General features: G+C 53.0%; 1 protein-coding gene across 1 annotated transcript in view; it reads right to left on the minus strand.

Moving 5' to 3' along the window:
• The window catches only part of SHANK3 (SH3 and multiple ankyrin repeat domains 3), a 242,417-nt gene that overhangs the window by 172,416 nt on the left and 54,602 nt on the right, over positions 1–15,399 (minus strand). Inside the window, 3 exon segments of the mRNA XM_032688085.1 lie at positions 12,282–12,359; positions 13,614–13,730; positions 14,760–14,927. Coding sequence (XP_032543976.1) covers positions 12,282–12,359; positions 13,614–13,730; positions 14,760–14,927 — 363 coding nt within the window.

Below are 15,399 nucleotides of genomic sequence, written 5' to 3' on the forward strand. Positions count from 1 at the left end.
CCTTGAAATGGATGGGGAACCACAGAATCCCTGAGGCTGTAAAAGCCCTCCAAGCCCTGTCCAACCTGGCCTTGGACACTTCCAGGGATGGAGAAGCCACAGCCATATCCTGGCTCTGGCACAGGGTTATTTTCTGAAGTGCTGTAACACCTTGAGTCATTCCACAGCATGAGATCAAAGTGACAACGCTGTTCAATCCAACAGCAACCTGCCTATTTTTATCTTCCTGGGCAAACTCAGTCATCTCTAAAGGAAAGAAAGAGGAGATGCCACCAAATATAAACCAGAGATCACAGGCTGGTTAAACAACTTGAAACCACTTAACTGGGCTTTCACCCTGGGCCTGCTTTTATGATAACATTTAATTTTTCTTGTTCTGAGCTGTCACTGTGTATTCCCATTAGAGGAGCTGTTCTCTCCTTTCACCAAGTTTTGATGTATGATGGAGAGCAAAGATGGATGGATTTTCCTATGGGAAGACACTTCCAGCTCCGAGAGGGATCTCAAAGCTTGGATGAGGAAGAAGACAAGCTTTAGGTTACATGAAGAACTGATCCAGTAAGAGCAGGAGCACAGAGGTGGCACCTCTGGGTGCCAGGCAGAGCCCTGCAGCCCCTCTGTGCCTGCTGTCAGCCCCTGTTGGGACACAAGGGACAGGACAGGATGGGACAGGACACTACAGGACACGACAGGAGCTCCAGCTCCCAGTCCTGCAGCTTCCCTGAGGAAGGAAGAACCTCAGCACAAAGGGATATGAAATCCATCCTGACGATCCTGATGCCACAGCCAGGATTTCAGTGGTCCTGTGGAGGGCTCAGGTAGGAATATTTCTAAGGATAGGAGTCCTGATCAACCTGGAATGTGCTGGTTTACACAGGAAATGTGAAGAATAGCTGAAGACTGAAAAAAATGGAATCATTTTCCTGGTGCAACAACAACGTGACAGTTCAGTCACCTGGAACTTGCCCTCAAAGGTACAGACACTGCAACATCCAGGTGGATTCCCATCATTATCTGCCCTTTGATCCTTAAAAACACTGCTGGTAAAGCACCATTGCCCTGGGATGAGGAAGGGCCAGGTCCTCTGGCATGTCAAGCTCACAGACAGGCTGCCACCACTGGAGATGTCACCTTGGGATGGTCACAAACAAAGAGCGCTGCCATCAGTGGATTTGCCACCTTGGGATGGTCACAAACAAAGAGCACTGCCACCACTGGAGTTGTCACCCTGGAATGGTCACAAAGAGCACTGTCACCACTGCAGATGTCACCTTGGAATGGTCACAAACAAAGAGCACTGCCACCACTGGAGATGTCACCCTGGAATGGTCACAAACACAGAGCACTGCCACCCCTGGAGATGTCACCTTGGAACATTCACAAAGAGCACTGCCACCAGTGGATTTGTCACCTTGGGATGGTCACAGACAAAGAGCACTGCCACCTCCAGAGATGTCACCTTAGCATGGTCTCAAAGAGCAGGAGAGTGGGGAACTGGGAGACAGAAGAGCAGCCAAACCTATCAACTGTCCATGAGTCACTGACTCTGAGCCACAGGCAACTGATAAAGGGAAACATCCAGTTGCCAAAAAAATCTTCATGAAGTGAGAAAAAGGAAGAGAGGGAGGCAAAGAGACCAAGTTCCGTGGCAGGAGTTTATGTTTTTGATGATGCTTCAAAAGGGAGTTACCTGGATGAGGGTCAGAAGAACACTGAGTAGATGCCAGACTGGTTCTGAAAATGCTGGGATGTTCACGGATTTTCATTCCTGGAAAAGCACAGACCCCCTCCCCAGAGTCTCTGAATCAAACCAACTCCCCTGTTTTCACTCCATATCAAAGCCCACCCACACCCTGCTCCCAGAGGGGCTTCTCAGCTGCACATGAAACACTTGGAGAAGTCCAGAACTTCACCCTCATCATCCCACGTGTGCCAAAGGCACCAGGAGCAGCGATGGCCACGGGGCACAAAGGCAGAGCAGGGCCGTGGGGGAGGCAGGTGGGATGCACCATCTCCAGGAGATGATGGCATGGGAAGGGAGGGATCATCAGAGGTGCTGCTGGGCAGGAACAGGTCGTTCCTCCTTGGAAGAGGAGTGCAAAATGGCTTGTTAGGGAGGTGCAGGCAGCCAAATTAGCATCACAACCCAGTGAAGCTTCTCAGCTCTGCTCAGGCAGAAGGATCTGTCACCACACCCGACTATTGTCAGCTGTGTGTACCACAGAATCATGGAATGGTTTGGGTGGGAAGGGACCTTAAAGCTCCTTCCACCCCCTGCCATGGGCTGGGACACCTTCCACTAGACCAAGTTGCTCCAATCCCCTCCAACCCGGCCTTGACTTTTCCAGTTATTGAGTCCTCCCACTGCTGCTGATTTCCCACTCTCCATTATCCCAGACAAGAGAATGATTCTCCTTAACCACCATCTCCTGTCGTCCACTCAGGTGGCACTGCTGAACTCCCGCCCTTTGCTCAAAGTTCTCCACCTTCCCCCCTGCCCAGCCCGACTTCAGGCATGTTCTGTATTTATCCCAGACTTCCAGAAGTCTGGCAGTTCCCCCTGGGTCAGCCCTCCTGCTCACATACGGCAGCTCCATCTGGGCTGCCAGACAAGCAGGAGCTCCCAGACATCGGCAGCAGTTGGTGCTGCCCCTGCACAGACACAGCCAGGCTGGTGCTCCTGGGGGTGGCACCGGGGTCAGGCCCCACACAACTGGCACCACAGACCCCACGCTACCTGCAGGCACCACTCACCCTCCTGTGCAAGAGCCACAGAGCTGAGCAGGGACAAACCCGATGTCCCCGGCGCCTGCCAGGCAGGCAACGTGCACAGGGTGGGTCCAACACCTCTGGGGACACCCAACTTCCAGCCCTGCTCTGCACCGTGCAGCCAGCACAGGGCCCCAACTCTGTCCCATTTTCTGTGTGGTCACTCACTCAGCTCAGGGAAGTTGAGGTTGGTGGAAGAGCCCCATCTGATCTCACACCCCCACTGCTCTCGGGGCAGGGCAGGATCTGAGCGTTTCTCCTGGAGGGTTTGCTCCTTCCTGGACAGTTTTATCCATTGTCTTAAGTGGCTTTTTGACTATAAAGGGAATTTCCAGTTTCTGAGATGTCCATGCTTTAAAAACTGAGGCCTGCCATGGTTTGCCAGTGGTAGGTGGGGGATGGTTTGTGGCGTGGTGGGTTCACTCTGCACGTTGTGGGCTCTTGGACCCACGTCCCTGCCCACGGGGGTGGGAGGGAGAGGGGCATTGAAGGGTTCAGGGGCTCATAAACACGTTGAATTAACACCATGGAGAAGCACAGAGCATTCCAAACCAATAAAAAGCTTTGGGAAACAGCAGTACCTGGGAACGTGTGGTGGTCACAGTGCCAGTGCTGCTGAGGATGGACTTGTCTAGTGGAAGGTGTCCAGGTTGGAACTGGATGATCTTTAAGGTCCCTTCCAACCCCAACCATCCTGGGGTTCTCTGGTTGTAGATCTCTGTCCAGAACTGTCCTGACCACCACAAATTGAGACGGTTCTGACAGACCTTCCAAGAGCTACTGGCTCAGCCTAAGCAGAGACTTCCAGGGAACATCTGCCTCTGGAGTGCAACAGCTGCGGGTCAGGGAGGATTTCGAGCCAGCAGCATCCTCTGGAGAAGGGAAGCTGAGATGGCATCTGACTCAGAATTAGCTCAGTCTCACACTGAAGACTGGAGGAGGAGTGGGAGGGAGCCGGGAGGCCAGAAACCCGATCAATTTTTACAAGACAAACTCCAAATGAAAAGGGAGAGCAAACAAATCAAATCAAACGGTTCTGAGGAGGCCTCGAGAGAGCTGCTAAATAAAAACTGAAAGGGGAAGGTGATCAGGGAAAGGGAAAGCTGCTCCCTGGGGAGCACACTGTGCCTCTGGTGCCCACGGAGGCGGCACGTGGGAGCAGGGACACGTGTCCCGCGTGGGTGACGAGGCCGGGGCGCTTCCCGTTGGGACACGCGCTTCATCCCTGAGCCTGCCTCCCAAAAAATCAAACTCCAGCCTGTCACACCGTGACAGAAAATCATTCCTGACCAGAGAGTCTCCTGGGCTGCTCTCCTTCACTCCAGCAGAGGAGTCTGGAGTTCAACTGCCCCGTGATGGACACGAGGAGCTCAATGAGCCAGGGGAGACACCTCAGTGCTGCCCCGGAGCAGCAAAGGCACAGAGCTGCCCTGGGCCCAGCCTGGGGGCAGCTGACACCTCTGCACACAGCCAGGCAGGAGAGGAAAGGAGGCAGGAGCTCCATAGGAGCAGGGAATGTTTCCTTCCCAAACCACAGGGCGTGTGGAGCGGGAATGTCGCAGTTGTCACAGAATCATGGAATGGTTTGGGTGGGAAGGGACCTTACAAATCATCCAGGGCCGCCCCCTGCCATGGGCAGGGACACTTTCCACTGGCCCAGGTTGCTCCAAGCCCCATCCAACCTGGCCTTGGACACTTCCAAGGACGTGGGATCACTCTCTGGGCAATGAACAAAGCTCTAACAGTGGGACACTGCAGGTGACCTTGATCAAAATTCACTCTCTGTTTTCTCCATTTCCTGTTTTCCTCTGTTTTCCTTCCTTTCCCTACCAAGAAGTCAGAACTTGTCTTCATATTTTCAGTTATGGTTATCCACCCTTATCCCTTCTCTTTGCTTCCCAGTTTCCTTCTCTTTGCTTCCCACATTGGCATGTAGTGCCAGGACACAGGGAATGGCTTCCCAGTGCCAGAGGGCAGGGTTAGATGGGATTTTGGGAAGGAATCCCTGACTGGGAGGGTGGGGAGGCCCTGGCACGGGTTGCCCAGAGATAATTCTACTGTTAATTTCCCTAAATTTGGGGCAAGTCAAACTTGTTAAAAGACAAAAGCAGAACACACTGATTTTGACTGACAAGGTCACGAGTCTGGCTGACAGAAACAATCATGTTTGAAATGAGAAAGATGAAATCCAGGCTGGTACAAACTGTTACACCCGGAATGGAGAAATCAAGTGCTCAAACACGAGGTGGAGAACAATCACTGAGGCATCAGGAAGCAGAAATCAACCTGTGGAAGCAGAACTTGCCCCAAATTAAACCCCAGTCAAACAAACAGTGACACTGCACAAATAAAAATTTAATTCTAGGAGGTGTTTTCGAGACTGAGAGGACCCATCTGCCCTGAAATGTGCAGGCTGGGGACAAACCAAGAGGGGTTTTTTTTGCCTCCTTTCGGAAGGAGGGAGCTGGAAAAGAAAGGTGGAAGGCTTGGCTGCCAAGGGCAGGGTTGACAGAAGTGGGTTTGCTCACCTCAGACCTCACAGGAGCATTGCAAGAGGCTGGTGATCAATTATCCCACCGGTGGGACGCTGGAAGGACAAAGGGATCCGCTCACTTTGCCAAAAAAGTGATTAAAATCTAAGGACAAATTTCGATTTTCTCGGCACGGAGAAAAAAAATCCCCTGGGATGGAAGGCAGGGTTTGCCAAACACCTCCAGGGCTGGCTCAGAGGAGGGGGAAAAAGTGGTGTCTTGACCCTTATTCCAGATGTTTGTGCCCAGAAATGGATGATACAACACATTTACCTTTCTCCACGAGAGGACATCTGGGTTATGACCAGAAGAGACACATAAATCTGTGTGTGTTTCGTTTGTTTAAACCCCAGAGGGTTGGTGGATTTTTATTTTCAGGAGGAAGAGATTTTCCTTTTCTTGTAATTCCCAACAGGCCCAAACAGCCATGACAAGTGAAAAACAAGAGGAGTGCCCCCCCTCCACAAGCAAGGCTTGGTCTGATATCGATAGAAATGATTGTGTATGGTTTATATATGATTTTATATGATCTGTGTACAATTTTATACTGATTGTATGTTGTTCAATATCTCTATAATCTGAGCACTGCAGAGGCAACACCTTGGCTGTTCCTGGAGAAGTAAAAGGTGCTGGGGACACTCACCCCAAAAGGGACCCAAAACCCACCTGGGGAAAACATTGTCACTCTGAAGGGAACAAAAAGGCACCAAAAATCACTAACAGTTTGTTTTCATGGCAAATCTGCTTTTAAGATCTGGATCCTGGGCAAGCTTTTAATTAATCTGAACGAGGAGAGGTCAGAAGTGCTGGGTTGTTACGGTACCTGATCATTAAGGATGACAAAGAGCCTGAGCCTGATCACAGATTTCTCAGAGGCCCCCAAGCTTTAATCAATTCTCAAAGTTAACAAACAGACTTTGGAACGCTGAGCCCAAAATGTTTCCCCGCTCAGGCAGCAAATCTGAGCAAGGTGTGCTGCATTTTCAACCCACACCGGGTCGAATGACCCTCCAAGTGCCCACGGGAACTCCACACCTCCATAAATTATTATAATTCCTGCTACAGCCAGAGCTGGGAAGCCCAGTCAGTAGGCTCTGCATGCTCTCCCAGAAACCCACAGCCCTTAAAACCCAGCTGCCTGACAGGGGAGAACAGAAGGAGGAGGACAAGGTTGTGGTTGTAGTGGCGACAAGAAAAATATGGAGCTGATTAATAAAAATAATGTTATGGATGTTCTCACATCAGCTAAAAATTTTGGGGTTAGGTTGGACCAAGTTTTAAAGGCACATCAAGCAGCAGATTTTGGTTCTGTGTTTTACCCACGTTGAGGAGCCAGTGGCAGGAAAAGAGCAAGAGTTGATGTCTAAACTGAATGGTAAAACATCCACAAGCTCTGTCGCCTCTTCCCAAGAATTCCGAGCACCAAACACTCCTCATCTCCCCGAGCAGAACGAAACACTCTGATTTCTGTGACATCACAAGAGATGACGTCACCAACGAGCCAGAAACCCAACCCACTGCCAGGCAAAAAAATTCCCCCCCAATTAGAAAAATCACCGTTCACCAAAGACGTTCTCGAACGAAATCGCTCCATTTGAGAATATCCCGTTGCCTGGGCAACACAACTGCAAACTGCAGAGTTCAGACCACGATGCCTATTTTAAAGCAACAAGATACAAATCTTTGAAGAAAACACATCTAAAGGCCTGTTTGTGCTGGAGCCAAAACGCTGCTGTAAATGGTGCGGTGTGAGACGACCCCCCCAGCGAGCGCGGAGCTCTCGGGGTTGAAGGGTTTAAAGGCCCAATTATCCCCGTGACAGATGCAAAGGAAGCCAAGAAAGGTGGAGAAAAACGGGATGCAATGAGCCAGGTGTGGAAAGAAGAGGAGAACATCTCCCCACGCTCCAGGCAGGGGTCACTGGAGACCACAGGAGCACTGGTGGGGTGGGAGAGCTTTGGCACCACAGGCACCTGAGGGTTTGCTCCCTTTTCCCCTGAGCTTTTTGCTCCACACACAGCAAATATTGCCATGTCAGCACATCAGTTCGGCCTCATTAAGTAGGACCCAGGATTTGGGGCAACATCTGCTCTTGAGTTGGGTTCCACAACCATCTCCTGAGTCACCTTTGCTGTTGGACAAAGCACCAGGGACCTGCAGACCACAAGGTGTCACACAGCCAGACCCTGCCAGGAGCAACCCAGGGCCTTAGTGGTGAACCCTGATCACCCCTGAGGGATGGAGATGGGGGAGGTTGAACCACCTTTAAACGTGGGGTGCAATGAGAGGAACACTGGAGACCAGGCAGCTTCATTTTGCTGCCCACTAAAGCGCTGGGCTGAGCAGAGGGGCCTGACAACAGCAGCTTGTAAGGAGCAAATTGAAGGGATCCAGGCTGCTTCCAGGAGAGGGAAGCAGGCCAGGCTTTGTGAAGAGCAAAGAAACGGGAGGTATCACCCCGCTGTCTCCTGCAAGGATTTTGACAGCCTTATGTGACATCCCCAGAAACAACAGAAATTAAATCGAGCCGAAACGCCTGCCAAGAGATGAAAAACTGATCAGAAACCTAATTCATGACTAACTGTCAGCCCAAAAATGTCTGCCAAATGGATTTCACAGGCCCCTACCCCGGGTTCAGGATTCAATTTTGTCATTAACAGCCGGGATGATGGAGTGCAGAATATGCTTATTAAATTCCTCGATGAGCCCGAGCTGGGAGGTGATGCAAAGTCATTAAAGGATTAGAATTGAAAGGATTGTTGGAAACTCAAGAACAGGGCGGTGGGAAGGGGGGGTTTAATCAATAGAGACAAAGGTAATGACAGCTCGTGCCCAGGGATGGAGGATACGGAGTCAAGGCTCTTCTCCGAGGGGTTGGGAGAACAAGGGCCAAGGGGCACGGGGTGTGAGGGGGGAAACTGTGTCTGGGTAAAATGGAAAGGTTTTCCATCAGGGGAGGGGATGAGGATGGGAATGAGGCCAAGGAGGGAGCGCTCCAGGCATGGGGGCTTTCCAGACTCAGCTGGGAACAGCCCCAAGAAGCCTCTGCAGACGTGGGGGTGGCCTTGGAGCAGGGCAGGGATGTCCCCGAGCATCCCAGTCTGGGTGGCTCCACAAGACCCACACAAGGCTGGGAAGCAGCAGGAAGACACAGAATCCCTGAGGCTGGAAAAGCCCTCCCAGCCCATGGATCCACCCTGGGCCCCATCCCCACCTTGGCCCCCAGCCCAGAGCACTCAGTGCCACGACCAGGCCTTCCTGGGACACCTCCAGGGATGGGCACTCCAAACCTCCCTGGGCAGCCCCTGCCAAGGCCTCACCACCCTTTCCACCAACAAATTCCTCCTCAGCCCCAACCTGACCCTCCCCTGGCCCAGCCTGAGGCCGTTTCCCCTTGGCCTGTCCCTTGTTCCCTGGCAGCAGAGCCCGACCCCCCCGGCTCCCCCCTCCTGGCAGGGACTTGCAGAGCCAGAAGGTCCCCCCTGAGCCTCCTTTGCTCCAGGACGAGCCCCCCCAGATCCCTCAGCCCCTCCTGCTGCTCCAGACCCTTCCCAGCTCCCTTCCCTTCCCTGCACACGCTCCAGCCCCTCCAGGTCTCTCCTGTGTGAGGGCCCAGAACTGTCCCCGGGATTCCAGGGTCACTTTTACCAGCACAAGTGACCAAGGGCACCACAACCAGAGCAGCTCTACAGCAGCAAAGCCTGAACTAAGAAACCTTGTTTACTTATATCACCATTACCTACCCCAAAACATCCACAAAAAAACCCATCCACCGCAAAAACCTGCCTGGAAGAATTTAGCCTGGGGGGGGAAGGCCCACAAAAATGCAGGAATTAAAAGTACACACAATTTTCTGACAGAAAAGCAGCAGCTCTGACTGTTGAATTTCAGCGAAACTAAAAGGAATTCGAAGGCACTATTTTTAAACCCTGCATCTGATAATCCTGCGTGTGTAGGAATGGAAAAGTTCACGCAGGAGTGTCACGAGGACAAAGGAACTTGTACAAAATTGACATTTACTGCTCATTAAGAGCCTTGTCTGCTCTCCTCAAAGCTCCCCCGGGCGTGTTTGGGATGAGCCAACAGCAGTGATCCCACGGCTCCTCTGGCACACGGATCAGGCAGGGGAGGAAACCACGACCTCAGGTCTCAGCTCAATACCTGAGTCACGTGCTCACATAAACAAACAAACCCTTGGATCAATAGGAGAAAGAATTATAAATGTTTGGTTGGGTTTTTTTTTAACAAATGTATCCCACTGAATTATCTGTTGGTATTTAATACTTCCAGCACTGGGCTTACATTTTGATAGGTCCTCATAACCATCTCTATTGGTTGAAAAAATCAATAAACCACCTCAAAAAAAAGAAGCTCACATGTTCATATTTATATCTATATCTGTATTTATACTCATATGCTTGCATATACTTTTATATTTATATATTTTAATATATTTTTATGTATTTCTATTTCCCCGTGCCCACCTTGGGTCAGTAAATGTCCCCTGAGGGACACGAGGCACCACAAACGCTGCCGAGGAGACACAGAAAAAGCCACCTTTGGTTTTGGACAAGTGACAGGACCTGTGGAAACCCCCAGGGGAGAAGATTCCATCCCATAACTGGATGGTCTTTAAGGTCCCTTCCTGACCCAAACCGTTCCATAATTATAAAATCTGCCCTTATGGCCACTGGGGGTGACCCACAGACCCTCCAGGAACGCACAGAGGCAGCGGAAGGAACCTCCAAAAACTTTTCCAGACAAGCAAGATCCGCCTTCCCAGAGGAGTGGTGGAGTCCCCATCCCTGGGAGTGTCCCACAAACGCGTGGATGTGGCACTGGAGGACGTGGTTTAGGGGTGAACGTGGTGGTGCTGCTGAGCTGATGGTTGGACTCGACTACATGAAAGGTCTTTTCCAACCTTAAGGGTTCCATCTCGACAGTGAAAACACAAAGTTCAGGCTCCATGTCAGAAACGGGAGGTTTGGGAAAGAAAACTGGGAATTCAGCACTGTGAACAAGATAAAACCTGGATGATGCTCAGCAGGAAACTGCTGGTACCTCCAACAGGCTGAAAAACAGTGCAAGGCAGGTGGTGACCTGACCATGAGGAACTGGCCTTGTCCCACTTTTTACATGGAGCTAGAGATAACTTTTACTAAATAAAAGGGGGGAAAAATGACCCAGAAGTTCCAAGTGTGGGGTTGCCAGCATGTGACCCCATCAGGGATGGGATTAACCCCATCCCACGTGTCCCTGAGGAAGAAAACACTTTCTATGTCCTTAAGACATCAGAAAACCAAGGAGGGAAAGGGAAGCAGGACTTGAGAGGAGCCAAGTGATGAGAAACCAAAGCTGAGGGAGGGTCTTACCCCCAGCTTGCACCAACCACCTAGAGCAGCTGGGATCGATGGGGAGAGAAAAGAGGATGGGGAGCAGGAATGAACCATTTGGAAGAGCCAGTCTGGGATCCTCCTGCTGTTTACAGGGAATTCCTGACGTGGGGAACAGAATTCCTGTGCTGGCAGCAGATCTCCAGCCCCTCACCACCAGGCAGGCCCTGCTGAGAGGCAGGAGTGGCACAGATGGCCCAGGCTCTTTGATACAAGGCATGAGAACCAGCAGCTCCCTCAGAGGGCACGGGGAGGGCAGACAGACAGCTCTGAGGTCCCTTCCAACCCAAAGAATTCCATGATAACGATCCAGCTACAATCCAGGCAGTTGGCAGAAGGGAAAAGAAACCCAAACCAACTTCTTTTGACCCACCTGGACGCAGCCCTGTGCAGGTGAACCTGCTCTAGGTTGGACTGGAAGATCTAGAAGATCTCCAGAGGGCCCTTCCAACCCCAACCAGTCTGTGATTCTTCCCATCCAGTGCATTTTGAGGATGGAATATCCCACCTGAAAAATGGTGTCTCCATCCTTCTGTGAGAAGGACGTATTTGGAAGAGGCTGGGGAGCTTTGGGAGTGGCTGCACCTGCACAGGGGGCTCCCTGAGACAACTGATGGGTGAAAAACCAGCTCAGAGCAATGGAAGAGTGATGTAGGTACAAACCTGGCTCAGGAAAACAGAGGTGCCAGACTGCCAGAAGTTGGGAAGACACTCTAGGAAAACTCTGGCCCTGCTCCTGCCTCTCCTGAAACCTGGAGCAGCCCAAAGAGGTGAGGCCACCACCAGCAGCAGGAGGTTCTCCAGACAGCAGGAGGTGACACAGGAGGTGGCACATCACCCCTGCAACCAGCTGGTTTGCCCTGGGGCCACAACCCAGGAGATTACAGGTCCTAAACCCTCTAAATTACTCACTGCTATCTTAAGTCATCTCAGGCCACTGACACCAAGGTATCTCATTAACAACAGCAATTAAATTAGCAGAGGTGTGTGCAGGACAGTGGCCAAGTGGCCGGGCAGCAGCAGAGGGATTTCCATGATTTCTGTGGGTATTGGCTCTCTCTGCTCCTGCTCCAAGGATTCTGCTCCTGCTCCAGGGACTCTGCTCCTGCTCTAAGGACTCTGCTCCTGCTCCAAGGATTCTGCTCCTGCTCTATGGATGCTGCTCCTGCTCCAAGGATTCTGCTCCTGCTCTAAGGATTCTGCTCCTGCTCCAAGGATTCTGCTCCTGCTCCAAGGACTCTGCTCCTGCTCCAGGGACTCTGCTCCTGCTCTAAGGACTCTGCTCCTGCTCCAAGGATTCTCCTCCTTCTCTAACATTTACATTCCTACAGCCAGCAGCAACTTCTCCTTTCCACCTCCACGACACACGGCCAGACGATCCGAGCTCAGTGTCCCACCATCCCACACGGCACCACCTTCCCAGCCCTTCCCACAGGTACCACGTGCTCTCCTCCTCCCTCCTGCTCTGGCCATTCAGCCGGGGCCAGGACAGACATCCCGAGCCAGAGGGTTTGTCCCCAGCCAGGTTTGAGAGCTGCCCTGGTTGGGGCAGGTCCCTGGGAGGCCATGGTCCAGCACCCCCCCTCACCTGGAACGCCGTCTGGCTGTTGTAGTTCCGAATCTCCTTGCTGGCACCACGGAAGAGGAGCACCCGGGCACAGCTCTCCTGGCAAGGGGAAAGGGAAGGGACCATTAGCACTTGAGACTGCTGGCAACACCCCAGCCAACCCCGGGGGTCACCGAGCTCGGGAAGCTCCCTTGGCAAGAGCGAGGAGGGACGATCACCCCCTGTGAACTGGGCATCCCCAGCCCCCAGTCATGGAATCATGGAACTACAGGATGGTTTGGGTTGGAAGGGCCTTATAGATTATCCAGTTCCAACCTCCTGCCATGGGCAGGGACACCTTCCACTAGACAAGTCCATCCTCAGCAGCACAGCACTGGCACCGTGGCCACCACAGGTTCCCAGGTACTGCTGTTTCCCAAAGCTTTTTATTGGTTTGGAATGCTCTGTGCTTCTCCATGGTGTTAATTCAACGTGTTTATGAGCCCCTGAACCCTTCAATGCCCCTCTCCCTCCCACCCCCGTGGGCAGGGATGTGGGTCCAAGAGCCCATGACGTGCAGAGTGAACCCACCACGCCACAAACCATCCCCCACCTACCACTGGCAAACCATGACAGGCCTCAGCTTTTAAAGCATGGACACCTCAGAAACTGGAAATTCCCTTTATAATAAAAGCTCACATAACACAATGGATAAAACTGTCTAGGAAGGAGCAAACCCTCCAGGAGAAACGCTCAGATCCTGCCCTGCCCTGCCCCGGGAGCAGCAGGGGTGTGAGATCAGAGAGGGCTCTTCCACCAGCCTCAACTTCCTTGAGCTGAGTGAGTGACCACACAGAAAATGGGACAGAGATGGTGCCCTGTGCTGCCTGCACATTCTCCAGAATTCTGAGATTAGCAGGAAGAATTGAGGGCTATTTGTGAGCAGGACAGGACCCCAGGCCACGTGCCTGCCCTGGAGAGGGCTGGAAGCCACAGGATGTGCCCACCTCAGATTGAATGTGAGCTCCATGGCCAAATTAGAAGCCCCCACCCAGCAAACTTCTCCCTCCCAGCCAGTTCCAGGGACCTGCTGCGAAGCAGGAAAAAGGAACTGGAAGGAAAATTACAGAGCAGGTTTGGAAGCAAAGCAGCAAAACATCTTGGGAAGGGAACAGATCAAACCACGGCCACTTGACTCTTGAGAAATCCCAAATCAGGCTGGTGCTGCAAACAGAAATAGCCTCTTGGACTGCACTCAGAGGAACCCTGTGGATCCGGGAGCAGCAGGAGTGCTGAGAGGGGCCCCAGCTCTGGCTGTGCCATCGCTATCTCAGCCAGGATGGTGCCCACCCCCCCTCCCTGGTGCCCCCGTACCTGGTTGTAGAGGGCACAGATGTGCAGGGCGGTGTTTCCTGAGGCGTTCTGGGCAGTCATGTCGGCCCCGTAGAACAGGAGGTGCTCCAGGTGCTGGACGTGGCCGTAGCGACAGGCCTGCTCCACAGCCAGGGTGGGGAAAAGGGAACAGGGGAGGATCAGGGAGTGGAAGGAAGGTGATAAATAAACACCAGAACATCCTCTGCTGGGTCCAGCCACGCTCCAGAAGTGCAGCCAGGCTGGAGCTGTAACCCAGACTGTAAACACGGACATGCTGCTGCTCCTCACAGCTCCTCACACCTGGGCATTCATGGGATAAATCACCTCCGGATCTATGGGAAAATCTGGATCAGCACCATGCTGGTCCCAGAGCCTCCTCCAGACTGGTGGCTGTCTCAGTGTGGCTGCAGGTGAGAGGAAGCCCTGAGCATACCCAGGCCCAGCAGAGGACAAGGCCCCACACCTCTGGTTAACTGGTGCGTTTTCCTCTCCCTCTGGTCCATCCCAGGCCCAGCAGCTCCCAAAGATCAGCCAAGGAGGATGGAGGCAGCAGGGACACTTGTATCCATAAACTGACATCACAAACACCTCCTGTTTTTCATTCTCACCTGTAGCTGTGCCAGGACTCATCCCTCTTGGAGGGGGTGGACAGTGGGGGGTTTGGGAGGCCACAGGCCCAAAGACAACCTGCCCTCCAGCATGGGCTCATCCCCCTTCACCCAAAGGGAGAAGCACAAAGCTGGCTCAGGTCTCCTAACCCCCAGTCCGTGCCTTCCCTCTGCCAAATCCACTTGTCGATGTGTAAAACAGGGACAGGCAGAGCTGGGTTTGGAACCAGGATGCCTCAGGTGCTGGCCAGGACCTGAAAGCATTATCCTTTGAGCCAGGCATCATCTGGGGAGGATCCCAGACACTTCTGGGGAGGAACCCAGACACTACTGGGGAGGATCCCAGACGAAAACAGCCGGAACACCGACCTGGGATGGAGCCAGAGCTGGCACAGCACGTTCAGCCCCCACCACCCCCACCAAGCAGTGCCTCCCCAGCCCGTGGCACCCCAGGGGATGGGAGGACCCCGTCCATCAGACCCAGGACAGTGGTGCCTCGGGCGGATCCGATCCCATCTCCCACTGGATCCCAGCCCACCTGGTGGATCTCCTGCCAGCCGTTCTCGTCCACGCAGCCGAGCCGGGCGTAGTCGTGCAGCAGGAGCTCGCAGCAGTACGGGTCCCCCCCCACCATGGCACTGTGGTACAGGGGCGTCAGCCCCCGGCTGTCCTTGTAGTCCGGGGACGCTCCCAGGTCCAGCAGTGTCTGGAAGAGAAGAGCCCACCTCGCCCTACAGCTTCAGGAGGAAAACCCGCCCGCCAGGAAGGGAAGACCAGCCAGGGATGCTCCGGCCAACCCCCGTGCCCACGAGGCACCCTGTGGGCAGCACTGGAGATGCTGTGCCAGGAGGGGCAGCCAGGGGTGGCTCTGGGGGGTGCAACGGGGGGAGGGTGTGGCAGTAGATCTGCAGTATACGAGAAACTGTGGTTCAAACATGTTTCAAAATGGCTTTTTGTATTTCTGCGAAGTCACTGCTCCTTCTTCCCGACACCCTCTGTGAAGGACTCTTATCTCCCATGCAGGAGTGTCCTGGGAAGATGTCCTGAGGTCTCCTCACTGGACCTTTTTAACTCCTTCCTATAGGTTGTTCACCCCTTCCTGCAATTGGTAATTGGTTACTCTGTGAATCCTCCTAACCCTATAAATGTAACCCCCCCAACAATGAACTGTCTCTTGC

The sequence above is a fragment of the Chiroxiphia lanceolata genome, chromosome 5 (genome assembly GCF_009829145.1).
Source record: "Chiroxiphia lanceolata isolate bChiLan1 chromosome 5, bChiLan1.pri, whole genome shotgun sequence".
Classification (NCBI taxonomy): Eukaryota; Metazoa; Chordata; class Aves; order Passeriformes; family Pipridae; genus Chiroxiphia; species Chiroxiphia lanceolata.